Here is a 13,584-nt window from a genome sequence, read left to right on the forward strand (position 1 = left end):
TACATCTGCGTACTGCTCCGATAGCTAACGTGCAGTGCATGTTGCAGGACATAGGATATGAGCTACACCTCGCGATTTTAGAACGACACAAAAACATTTCTCTTGGTGAAATGTTCAAAAATTAGTTAATCTTTAACCTGTTCTAGCAACGATGCCTATCTCCGGAAGGACTGACATTTTGTCAAGATCTGAATGACCGTTACTAGCATGTCTTGATTACAACATTTTGTCATTAACCACTGCGTCATCTGCGACGAGTCTAAGATCACAATTTATGAAAAATAAAATGATCGTGCGGCATTATTGGCCGCGAGTACCCACCTAGTGCAAATCATTCTACTTCACGCCACTTCGGCTACTTGCACCTCGATGATGAAATGATGATGACAACATAAAACCCAGGCCCCGAGCAGGGAAAATCTCCGACCCGAACGGGAATCGAACAAGTAAACTCGGGGCCTAGAGGCAGGAACGGTAACGGCTAGACCACGAGCTGTGGACATCACAACAGGTGTTACATTGTAAGTCATTAATATACAGGATTTCTATAGAGTCCTTTCATAAAACCTAAGGAACAGAGGAACAGGAACAGAGATCCGAAGAGTAAACATTTGACACTGGAACAAACGATGTGTCACAATATCCAGCTTCTTCTTAGTGAACGGAAGATGGTAATTACAGTGACATCTACATCTACGTCTATACTCCGCAAGCCACCTTGCGGTGGCCGGCCCCAACGTTATCTATGATATATTATGAAAAGTAAAGGGTCTATAGCACTCGCCTGGAGCACATCCGAATTTACATTTGTGCCTGAAGACATCTTTCGAAATGACGTGCTGTGCTTTGTGTGCTAGAAACTCTTCAGTCCAGTCACTCGTATTTTGTTCATTATGTGGCAGTGTGGAACCGTATCGAATGCCTTCCGGAAATAAAGGAACACGGCAACAACCCGGGCGCCGGTATTTACCGCTTCCCGTGTCCCTTGGACGAACAGAGTGAGCTGGGTTTCACACGATCGGTGTTTTCGGAACCCATGTTTGTTTCTACATAGACTTCCGGCCTGCAGAAATGTCATAATAAGGGAGAATAAAATATATTCCGAAATTTTACATCTGACTGATGTGAGAGATAAAGGCAATAATAGTTTTGTGCTTCTGTCTGACGCCCCTCCTGGAAAACGGGAATAACCTGTGCTTGTTTCCAACTGTCGGGAACATTTCGCTCCACCAAAGATATATGGTACACTGCTGATAGAAGACAGGCAAATTCTATCGTATACTCTATGTAGAGTCGTACTAGTGCCCAGTCAAGTCGAGTGACCTTCCCTGTGTTCAGCGATTACAGTTGCTTTTCTGTTTCATGATCACTTTTCTCGATATCAGCCATTTTTTCGTTCGTGTGACAATTTAAAGTAAGCACTACAGTGCGATCTTCCTGTGTGAAAGAGTTTTGTAAAATTACGTTTAATATTTCAGCCTTTTCTCTGTCGTCTTATGTTTCAATCCCATTATGGTCACAGAGTATCTGGACAGATGGCTTCTGTCCTTTTAAATTAGACAAAAACTTCTAAGGATTTTCTGTCAAGTTGGTCGGCAGAATTTTACTTTCCAATTACCTGAATGCTTCATGCATGGTTCTCCTTTCACTACCATTGGTTTCATTTAGTTTTTGTTTATGTCTGAGACTTTGGCTACGTTTAAGTTTTCAGTGGAGCTCTCTCTGCTTCTTTATCAGTTTTCTAACACAGCTGCCGAACTACGGTGGGTCTTTTTCACCCTCACAAGATTGGCTCATAACGTTGCTCAGCACATATCTAACACATGTTGTGCAACACTCTTGAGCTTCATTAATTGATGCTCAGCGTTGTTATTGCTGGAGATGAAATTGTCGTGTTGACCATTCATGTAATCCGAAATCTGTTTCTTGTAGCTCTTGCTAAGCAGAAACTAATATGTTGGCTTCCGAGTCGGTGCTTTCATTAAGTACTGATGGTAATTTTCGGATAAAGCATTTAGAACAACTTCACATGTTTCTCTATCCGTACTCCACGTCCTAATCACTTGAGTCTCTATCTGTAGCTAGTAGGTTAGGATCTCCTCCTAAAACCATAAAATGACCAGACAATTTACGTGAAATATTCTCCAAGCTTCCCCTCAACTGTTCCGTCACTGCCGTTACTGTGGCGTGGGGTCTATATAGTACCCGATGACCATTTTTGATCCAGTATTGAGCAAAATTATCGCACTCCAAATCTGTAATCTCACTAGATATTATTGTATTTTTTGTGGCTATAAATACTCTTCCATCAAATGGTTCAAATGGCTCTGAGCGCTACGGGACTTAACTTCTGAGGTCATCAGTCCTCTACAACCTAGAAATACTTAAACCTAACTAACCTGAGGACATCACACACGTCCATGCCCGACGCAGGATTCGAACCTGTGACCGTAGCGGTCGCGCGGCTCCTGTCTGTATCGCCTAGAACCGCTCGGCCACCACGGCCGGCACGCTTCCATCACCAGCGTTCAACCTATCTTTGCTATATACATCCCAATCGGAATTTGGAATTTCATTGCTATTTCAATCAGCATTCTTACCTTAGTACTACGTTGGCATTGTTATCGCTTATAAGCGAGATTGGTCCCAGGACCTAGATGCTCCTGCAGTTAATTAACACTACATTAATATTTTCTTTCTGCAATGTGTTATGACGAATGCTACGACACCTGGACTCAAAGAGTATCTTATGGGACCTGTGAAGTGATTTATCTATCCTAAAACAGCAACATGTGAACGCCACACTTACTCTGCTACCCTACTATCCGCTTACCTGCGTGTAGTGCACGTCTGACCTAATGCTTCACCCGTTAGCGGAAGTCGAGAAAACTGCATCCGATTCTGTCGCAGAATCTTCCGAGCCTTTTGTTTAGACCTTTCACTCCGCTCCACACCAGAGAACCGCGATAGGTTCTGGGAAACGATAGCTCTGCTTCCGCCCTGCGGATGAGGCAATCTGTCTTCACCAAACTAGCCAGCCGTCGGTAGGAAGCTAGGAAGTCCTATGAACCCTGGTGGCAGGCGTCGTTCGTGCCGACACGAGCCACGTTTTGCAGTCGGATGTACTCAGTGCGCTCAGTCGGTGCCAACAGACCTTCCTCCACATCTCTTAAGAGACCCCCGGGCAGGAAGACAGGTTGGACACGGAACTAGCACTACATCTGTAAGTAAGTAACTAACGCTGTCACAATATTCAGTATTAAAATTACATGAGATGCACAGTATGGTATATCACGCTATATTATTATTCCTCTGACAGTTGTTATCTCACTCCACTACTGTAGCAGCTATTGACTTTCAATCATTAATGCTAACGTTGCATTGGAAGCCCCTTCTTTCTAAGTACATAGTGCTGCTATGCTTGACACCACTTTTATTTCGTAAGGGAACTAAGATAATAATTAAAATAAAAAATACCTGCTTCCCATTTTTTCTTTTGTGTGTGTGTGTGTGTGTGTGTGTGTGTGTGTGTGTGTGTCCCGCAGAGGAGAGTCACACATAAATTCCGTCTGTTGAGGGGTAACATTGAGCCAGGTAGATTTAATGCAACAGCTTTCAAGCTTTAGTTATTGATGGTTACCAAGATGGCTGTGACCGTTAAAGACGCCCATTACTTTGTAGAAAGCCGTCAGGGGCGCTGTGATATCTTCATGGGAGACAGTGATTATGAATAGTCAGGTATTCCAACGTATCTATCGAATTCCCTCAGAACTCGCTTGTAAGACTAACATAACTTATCGTATGAGTGGCCATACATGGTGGCAATAGAAATGAGTGACTACCCTGACAGCTGTTTTCCTTCTAACATCGAGATTTCAAATAGGGCGTAGCAAAACAACTCACCCTCGCTTTTGTTGGTGTCCGAGAGCAGTCACTACGTACCGTCCACGTGGTCACTGTTTATCACAGGAAAACTCGCGATAGGGACCATGCTGGTGAAAGTCTGTCTACAAGGTTTCACCCAGTTGCAGGAGTAGCCAGAGCCCTTTAAAATCGAGTATGACGTTTACTGTTCGTGGTACGTAAGTGATCTCATCGGGAGACAACCGCCGGTCACCTTCTGGTAACTTTTAATCGATGCTTGAGCACATGTGAACCTGGCATTGAATGCTAGTGTAGTCTTTCCTCTCGATTTCAGAGCTTCACATGCGTTTTCCTCTTTGTTTGTAAATCTTTTTTTCAGAATAAATTTCAATTAATGAGTCAGATTTGGGTCCTCGCTTTGCTATAATTGCGAAACGTTTATTCCTACTAACCGACGTCTCTATGAAAAGCTTTGATTCTTCGGTGTCCAAACCCACTACTTGATTCACACCTGTAAGTTTGATCGAGTCAGTTGCTTACAAGGCTTCGAGGCTCAGCAGCACGTTTTTTATGTACCACTTGGCAGAGGAAGTGATGGGTGCGCGAAGTGTTCCACGGCAAGATTGTCAAAATTCCCTTCTGGCCATTTGTGATATCCCTAAACGCCGGGATAGATGTCTTTGAATAGGACACGGCTGATTTCTTATCCAAATCGAGATCAGAGCATGCTCTCCAATGAGTTCCTCGTCAGTAGGATATTATCCCTAGGCTTCCTTCCTATTTCCATTAAGAAATGGCGTACGCTTTTTCTTTCCTTGTCCGAACAAAGTTTATTGCTAAGTCAGTTTATAGATTTTTATCGGGTTGGAAGTACCAAATGTGTCGGAAACAAACCTCCTGTTTTGGAAACAGTTTTTCTTAGGAGTGTTTACTAGAGCACAGTGGCAACTGAGAAGTCACGGATTTCCCTTAGCTGACAGCGAACCATAATCGTTTCCTGAAAATATAGTTCATATGAATGCTACGAATTTCGATTAAAGGTAGTCTCTCGGGTGCTTCCCTATCACACAGACACTATGCACTTCTCACATATTCTTGCATATTCCGAATAAACACCAGCAAGAAATAAAGGAAGTGTCCTAGACAATAAGACGAAAGGAGTTGTTATTTGAAAAGACAATAACTGTAACGTCTGAAGGTCGTTTACTGTAAAAATTTATTAATTTGGATGGTATTGTGTATGTCAGAGTCTTAGTCACTTGCTACTCTATTAAAACTGACTACCGGTTTCGGCTTTGCAGCCATCATCAAATCTAAAAAGTACCGCAGCGTCACGTAGGCGCGTAATCAAATATTGACAACGAGCCTACATCCGGCTGCTGTAATTTTTAGATCCAATGATGGCTGCAAAGCCGAAACCAGTACTCACTTTTCGTAAGGTAACATGTGATCAAGACTTTGTTTTATGTAATGTACTTCGAGACCAAGGTCACAGCTCTCCTCCACAGACCTAACCGGCCTCATTCTGAGAATCCGGATTGTTTTTGTGGTGTCACCGCCAGACACCACACTCGCTAGGTGGTAGCCTTTAAATCGGCCGCGGTCCATTAGTATACGCCGGACCAGCGTGTCGCCACTGTCAGTGACAGCAGACCGTGCGCCACCATACGGCAGGTCTAGAGAGACGTACTGGCACTCGCCCCAGTTGTACAGCCGACTTTGCAAGGAACGGTTCACTGACAGCTACGCTCTCATTTCCCGAGACGATAGTTAGCATAGCCTTCAGCTACATTTGCTACGACCTAGCAAGGCGCCGTATTCAATTGCTATTGAGATTCTATTAATGTATCATCAAGAGCGATGTTGTACAAATGTGGATTAAAGTTAGGTATTCCAGAAGCTACGTACTTTTCTTCATAGCATTCATTCCGTATCCTGTTTCAGACCTCACGCCAGACTGCGTGAGTTTATGCGCGTGCCTTTCGGCTTCCTCTCATTGTGTCTAGGCTGTCTTGTCTAGACACAACAGTTTTTAATAAATCCTAGTAAAAAACCAATAGTTCCTTCGAACATTGCGTTTAAATCACTGAATTATTTTCCTTTTTTATTGAATCTCGACACAAATTGCTCAAAATTTTTCTCCTCTGTCAGTCTTGACCCTTCACAACTGAACAACAGGAGCTTCTACGTCCATTGGAGTGCACCAAACACCAATTCGGTCAAAGTAACAAAATATTCTCTGCTCAAGGTGGTCTCCTCTGTGTTACAGATGTCTGCGGATGAGATACAGCAGCTGAAGGAGTGGGTGGAGCAGCAGCCGCACCTGCCGCCAGTGCCAGGTACGGACTAGCCTACTCTGGTCTCCATGTACCAGCTGTCAGCAGATTCACTGTCTACGTCATAAAATCCCCCTGCAGTTTCATTAGTCTTCATAACACTAGGGAGTTCTGTAATCACTTTCCAAAGAGGTAACGCTTTGGTTAGCAACTCAGTTGTCTTGATTTGTGCATCCCTGAGGAAGTAGGTCGTGCAACAGGCTGCTCAAATGACTGATAACACCACAGATTCAAGAACCTTAACCACTGTCCAGACTCAGAGAGATTGCTGGAGATTATTCCCAGGCACACATTCTCGTCCACTGAGGCCTCTTAGGTATTCACTAGTACTGAGGCCACGCAACCCGCGGGTTTCATGTCCATAAGGTGTCTCTTGGAACATTTTGACATGATGTGGTAACATGTGCTCTGATTTGTTTGCCCTTCAGACGACCCCCCCATCTTCTAAATGAAAATGCAAACAAATCAGAGCACATGCTCGGTCAGTCGCTTTTTGTTCAACAGACAGACACGATATCAAATGTATGAAGGACTCCCGTTTTGTACGTAGACCTCTTCCACACTACAGTACTTCAACCACCTTTCTGAACACTGCCCTGTTTGCAGTCGGTATCGATTGTCTCTCGTCGTTTGCGACGTGAGTGCACCATACCGTTGGAGTGAACAAATGACTCGTCAGTACGAGAAACCTTTCCTAATGATAACGGTATTGGTCTACTGCCATGGTAGTGTCTGTAACCTATGACGTGCGATGAACAAAGGCACTTGTGAGGCATTGGTTCCTGTGCTCCATAATGACGGGGTTTCTGCATGGTATGGCTACTCCCCAGTTGTTGAACAGCATTGTATTGGCGCGTGTTTTGCTGTGTCATGGCCCTTCCAGCTACGGTTACATCCGATGTAGTATACAACGACCCACCTCGACAACTCAGTGTTGCCCTCGGTAGTTGACTCCCGCGGTAAATTTCCTAAATCGAAGTACTCACAGCACGTCTTTGATACTGTGGGAAATATACTGCCTGTCAAAAGAGAGCAGCAGCACAAGATATGGTCAGAGGTCAATGTAACTTCGTACACGCATGATTTGCAACTCTCTGAGCGCCTGCCAGAGTGAATGTGCGCTGTTTGCGTTCTGTGTTGTTATTAGATCTGGTAGGGCATCCTGTATAAAGGGCGTGGACAGCGTTAGACGTTGAGTGAGCACTGTGAAGGTGATGAAGACGTCACGTGCGACGGCACCTAAGAGAGATCTGCACTTGGCCAGTGTGCCAAATAGTACAGTGGCCAGATTTGTGGGGCATATCGGATGTGGCAGTAGCTCAGTGTTGGACTACATGGGAACGTTCTGATTGACCGCGTCTGACAGCCACGAGGCAAGACCGCCGTACTCTGCATCAAACACAACGCCGCCCCTTCGCATCTGCGTCTAGCGTCCGATAACTGGCAGAGAAATCCCAGCATCATTGGTTGGAGACTCGCAGCAACCAGACTGGAGAATTACCGCCCCAAGCGTAGAGTGCCGTTAACGCATAGAAACGGCTGCATTTTGAGCGATTCCATGACTGAGGAGCATGGACTGCTGGTGAACGTCATTGCACTGTGTTCCGCGATGAATCGTGGTGCCGCACTATCCTGGATGACCATCGTCATCTTCATCGTTATCGTGTGGTGGCGACCTGGACAGAGAGCCCATTGCTCCGATATTTTGGAGAGGCACTGCGGTTTTACGCCTGTCGCCATGGTGTGAGGAGCCATCGGATGTAGCTTCAGGTCACATCTTGTAGTGATTGAGGGAACTCTGATGGTACAATGGTGTGTCACAGACATCATGCGTCCTCATGCGTTATCTTTCATATGACGCTGTCCTGGTGCATTTTTTTAGCAGATTAACGCTCGTCCACACGTGCCATGTGTCTCTATGAACTATCGGCATGATGCTGAGGTATTCTCAAGATCTGTCTCTAACGGTACTTGCCTGGGACCACCAGGGTCGTCAACTTGGTCCCAGTGCCAGTATCTGGGCTATCAAGGACCATTTACAGTGGTTGTGGATCTGTTTGTCTCAGGAAAGGATACAACCATTTTATCACCTCTACCCAAAAGAAATAGTGCACGACTTGGACCGGAAGGGTTCTAGAGTCATACTGATAAGTAAATTTGATTCGACTTTGTTATCTCCTAAATAATATTATACAGCCTCTCAGGGACTTCAAGTTTCACTTATTTTCCTCCTTCCCTTCTGCGTGCTCCTCAAGCAATGTAATCAGCGAGGTGCCCGCACGACTTCGGAGATGAACAAACCCAAATGTCTGCCCACAGCGAACTGCCCTAAAATCACCCGTCTTGCCAGTAGAGCGTATGGCCGCACTGCTGACGTAAACCGTCGCCGTGGAGAGAGGAACGCCATTCTGCTAACAGGGAGTCTTTCTGTAATTAAATGTTTCATACACTATGTTATCAAAAGTGTCCGTACACCTGGCTGAAAATGACTTACAAGTTCGTGGCGCCCACCATCGGTAATGCTGGAATTCAATATGGTGTTGACCCACCCTTAGCCTTGATGACAGCTTCCACTCTCGCAGGCTTATGCTCAGTCAAGTGCTGCAACGTTTCTTGGGGAATGGAAGCCCAATCTTCACGGAGTGCTGCACTGAGGAGGGATATCGATGTCGGTCGGTGAGGCCTGGCACGAAGTCGGCTTTCCAAAACATCCCAAAGGTGTTCCATAGGATTCAGGTCAGAACTCTATGCAGGCCAGTCCATTACAGGGATGTTATTGTCTTGTAACCACTCCGCTTCAGGCCGTGCGTTATGAACAGGTGCTCGATCGTTTGAAAGATGCAATTGCCATCCCCGAATTCCCTTTCAACAACAAGAAGTAATAAGATGCTTAAAATGTAGGCCTGTGTTGTGATAGCGCCACGCAAAACAACAAGGCGTGCAAGCCCCCTCGATGAAAAACACGACCACACCATAACACCACCGCCTCCGAATTTTACTGTTGGCACTACACACGCTGGCAGATGACGTTCACTGGGCATTCGCCATACCCACACCCTGCCATCGGATCGCCACATTGTGTACCGTGATTCGTCATTCCACACAACGTTTTCCATTGTTCAATCGTCCAATGTTTACGCTCCTTACACCAAGCGAGGTGTCGTTTGGCATTTACCAGTGTGATGTAAGGCTTATAAGCAGCCGCTTGACCATGAAATCCAAGTTTTCTCACCTCCCGCCTAACTGTCATACTACTTGCAGTGGATCCTGATGCAGTTTGGGATTCCAGTGTGATGGTCTGGATAGACGTCTGCCTATTACACATTACGACCCTCTTCAACTGTCGACGGTCTCTGTCAGTCAATAGACGAGGTCGGCCTGTACACTTTTTTGCTGTACACGACCCTTAACGTTTCCACTTCGCTATCATATCGGAAACAGTGGACCTAGAGATGTTTAAGAATGTTGAAATTTCGCGTGCAGACGTACGACACAAGTGACACCCAATCACCTGACCACGTTCGAAGTCTGTGAGATCCGCGGAGCGCCCCATTCTGCTCTCTCGTTATGTCTAATGACTACTGAGGTCGCTGATATGGAGTACTTGGCAGAAGGTGGCAACACAATACACCTAACATGAAAAACTTATCTTTTTGTGGATGTCCGGATACTTTTGATCACACAGTCTAAGTGTGTGATTTCTTAACATTCCCTAAATCACTCACAGTAAATTCTCTGTTGGCTACTTCTACAAGTCTGCATTAAATTCCTTTCTTCGGTTTTGTGTAAACGAGGCAACTTTCATCTACATCTACATCTACATTTATACTCCGCAAGCCACCCAACGGTGTGTGGCGGAGGGCACTTTACCTGCCACTGTCATTACCTCCCTTTTCTGTTCCAGCCGCGTATGGTTCGCGGGAAGAGCGACTGCCGGAAAGCCCCCGTGCGCGCTCGAATCTCTCTAGTTTTACATTCGTAATCTCCTCTGGAGGTTTATGCAGGGGGAAGCAATATATTCGATACCTCATCCAGAAACGCACCCTCTCGAAACCTGGCGAGCAAGCTACACCGCGATGCAGAGCGCCTCTCTTGTAGAGTCTGCCACTTGAGTTTGCTAAACATCTCCGTAACGCTATCACGGTTACCAAATAAACCTGTGACGAAACGCCCCGCTCTTCTTTGGATCTTCTCTATCTCCTCCGTCAACCCGATCTGGTACTGATCCCACACTGATGAGCAATACTCAAGTATAAGTCGAACGAGTGTTTTGTAAGCCACCTCCTTTGTTGATGGACTACATTTTCTAAGCACTCTCCCAATGAATCTCAACTTCGTACCCGCCTTACCGACAATTAATTTTATATGATCATTCCTCTTAAAATCGTTCCGCACGCATACTCCCAGATATTTTACAGAAGTAACTGCTACCAGTGTTTGTTCCCCTATCATATAATCATACAATAAGGGATCCTTCTTTCCATGTATTCGCAATACTTTACATTTGTCTATGTTAAGGGCCAGTTGCCACTCCCTACACCAAGTGCCTATCCGCTGCAGATCTTCCTGCGTTTCGCTACAATTTTCTAATACAGCAACTTCTCTGTATACTACAGCATCATCCGCGAAAAGCCGCATGGAACTTCCGACACTATCTACTAGGTCATTTACATATATTGTGAAAAGCAATGGCCCCATAACACTCCCCTGTCGCACGCCACAGGTTACTTTAACGTCTGTAGACGTCTCTCCATTGATAACAACATGCTGTGTAGCGGCGCGTAGCGATACTTGCAGCCTTCCTTCGGGGCCGCATGCTGAGGAGGGTGGAGCAGGTGAAGTAGTGTCCGATGGCGGCGGCCGTGAAGCAGTTCGGCCGGCGATGGTCGAACTCGTGGATGCGAACGATAGAACGTGAGAAGCAGTTGCAATGTTTGAATCCTGGTGTGTTCGGTGTGAAGTTTAGTCATCTGCTGCTTGAACGTTCTGACAAAACTTCGCCGTTAGACTGTGGAGGGAACAGTGCACTAGTTAGATGCAGTATGCCATTGCGTTCACAAAATGTTTCAAAATTCATTTGACGTGAACTGAGGGCCGTTGTCCGACACCACGACTTCAGGCAAACCTTTGAGGAAAAAAGTAGAGGACAATATCTGAATTGTGCTACGTGACGTTCTCGAATTTATTGGCGCAGCAAAAGGAAACTTGCTATAAGCGTCTACCACAATCAACCAACGACTGTTCCAAAAAGGTCCCGCAAAGTCTATCTGCACACGTTGCCATGGTGATTGCGACTTAGGCCAAGCAGAGAATTTTTGTGGTGGAGCGATTTTCCACACATGCCTGAATTTGTGACGTCACCTATCCTATTTGGTGTCCACACCATGCCAAGTACAGTGTCGAAGCGCTAACTGATTCGTACGAATGATCCCCCAGTGTCCTTCGTGAAGTAAGTGCAACATTTCTTTTTGAAAAGCTTTGAGAATCAGCACATGTGACTGTCCACTGTCATTTTGAACAAGACTAACTGGTTCAAATGGCTGTGAGCACTATGGGACTTAACATCTGAAGTCATCAGTCCCCTAGAACTTAGAACTATTTAAACCTACCTAACCTAAGGACATCACACACATCCATGCCCGAGGCAGGATTCGAACCTGCGACAGCAGCGGTCGTGCAGTTCCAGACTGAAACGCCTAGAACCGCTCGGCCACTCCGGCCGGCCAACAAGAAAAACTCCTTGCTGTAGATCGAGGCTATGCCAATGTGCAAAGTATCGGCGCACTACAGAGTTCGTTATGCTAAGCAATGAGCGAGGCCAAGGTGTGAAAATGTATTTTAGCAAAACCTTCAAATCTGAACCAGCTTCAGTCACTTGTGCAAGTTTCCTACCGTTCACAGGAAGGGACTGAAGCATAATTCTGAAGATCGATGTGACAACAAGATGCAGTAGAAGCGTCGATGCCTGTATCAGGGCCAATCGGAAGGCGTGAAAGTGCGTCCGCTTTACCATGTTGAGCTGTCGAACGATACTGCGCCTGGATCATGGGGTCCCAGGTTCGATTCCCGACCAAGTTGGGGATTTTCTCTGCCCAGGGACTGGGTTTTTGTATTTTCCTCATCATTTCATCATCATCATCTTCATCATTTGTGACAGTGACTATATTTGATTGTGAAAGAAAATGGACTGTGTAAAAATTGGGACTTGTTACAGACGTTGATGACCGCGCAGTTGATCGCCCTACAAACCAAACATCATCATCATCGCCGTCGGTCGATACACAATCTCGTGCTGGTATTGAGACAGCAACAAATCCAATATTTGCAATTTGTACAGGAACCGGCTTCGTCGGGTGAAATAAGGACTGCAATGGCTTGTGATAGGTTACTAAGTACAGTTGTCTGCCATACAAATAGTGGTGGAATTTGGTGACACCATATACAGTAGCTGATGCCTCTTTCTCTATTTCTCCCCGTCGGAGGTTCGAGTCCTCCCTCGGACATAGGTGTATGTGTTGTCCCTAACATAAGTTACTTTAAGTTGGACTAAGTAGTGAGTAAGCCTAGGGACCGATGAGCTCAGCAGTTTGGTCCCACAATACCTTACCACAAATTTCCAATTTTTTTCTCTATTTCTGAATAGTTACACTGACCTTTGGACAAGACTTTTGATGCCATAGCAATAGGCCTGTCTTTATCACCAATTCTGTGTGAAAGCACTGTACCGATTCCGTAAGAGGAAGCGTCAACTTAAACACAACCGGTTTGTCAGGATCAAACTGAACCAAGAATCGATCACTGAGCAATGCATCTTCAGGTAGTCATCTGTCCAAACAAAGGGGACGTTCTCGCGACCCAAGCGATGAAATGGAGCTGCGATTTGTGCAGCATTCGGTATTAACCGAATATAATAGTTCATTTTTCCCGGGACAGACTGCAATTCTGTGACACTGAGAAGAACTGGCAGGTCACATATGGCTAACGTATGTGACTGTAGAGAATGCACACCTTGACTGTTTATGACATGACCAAGATACTGCCACTCGGGTTTAAAATGTCACACTTGCCCAGTCCTGCATCAGATAACACACGAAACAAAGCACGCAAACTTGCAATGTGTTCATGAGGTCTACGACCTGCTACGACAATATCGTCCAAATAGTTTGAACAATTTGGTACTTGAGGAGTCAATTGTTCCAAATACCATCGTAAAACAGTGGTGCGGAATCACTGTCAAAAGGCAAACGCACATATTTAAACAACCGCAAACGAGTGTTCATAACACATACGTTTTGAGATTCTTCATCTAGAGGTATTTGAAGATATACGTCGCGCAAATCATTTTTGAAAAGCAGAGAACAGCGCCTAATCTGTCTATGAGATC

The 13,584-nt window shown here is 45.4% G+C and overlaps 1 protein-coding gene across 1 annotated transcript in view; it reads left to right on the forward strand.

Annotated features, from left to right (window-relative positions):
* Nucleotides 1-13,584, forward strand: part of LOC124798435 (alpha-tocopherol transfer protein-like) — a 106,673-nt gene that overhangs the window by 85 nt on the left and 93,004 nt on the right. Inside the window, exon 2 of the mRNA XM_047261844.1 lies at nucleotides 6,134-6,203. Within this exon, the coding sequence (XP_047117800.1) occupies nucleotides 6,134-6,203 (70 nt within the window). The remainder of the gene's footprint in view (nucleotides 1-6,133; nucleotides 6,204-13,584) is intronic.

The sequence above is a fragment of the Schistocerca piceifrons genome, chromosome 5, assembly GCF_021461385.2.
Source record: "Schistocerca piceifrons isolate TAMUIC-IGC-003096 chromosome 5, iqSchPice1.1, whole genome shotgun sequence".
NCBI lineage: Eukaryota > Metazoa > Arthropoda > Insecta > Orthoptera > Acrididae > Schistocerca > Schistocerca piceifrons.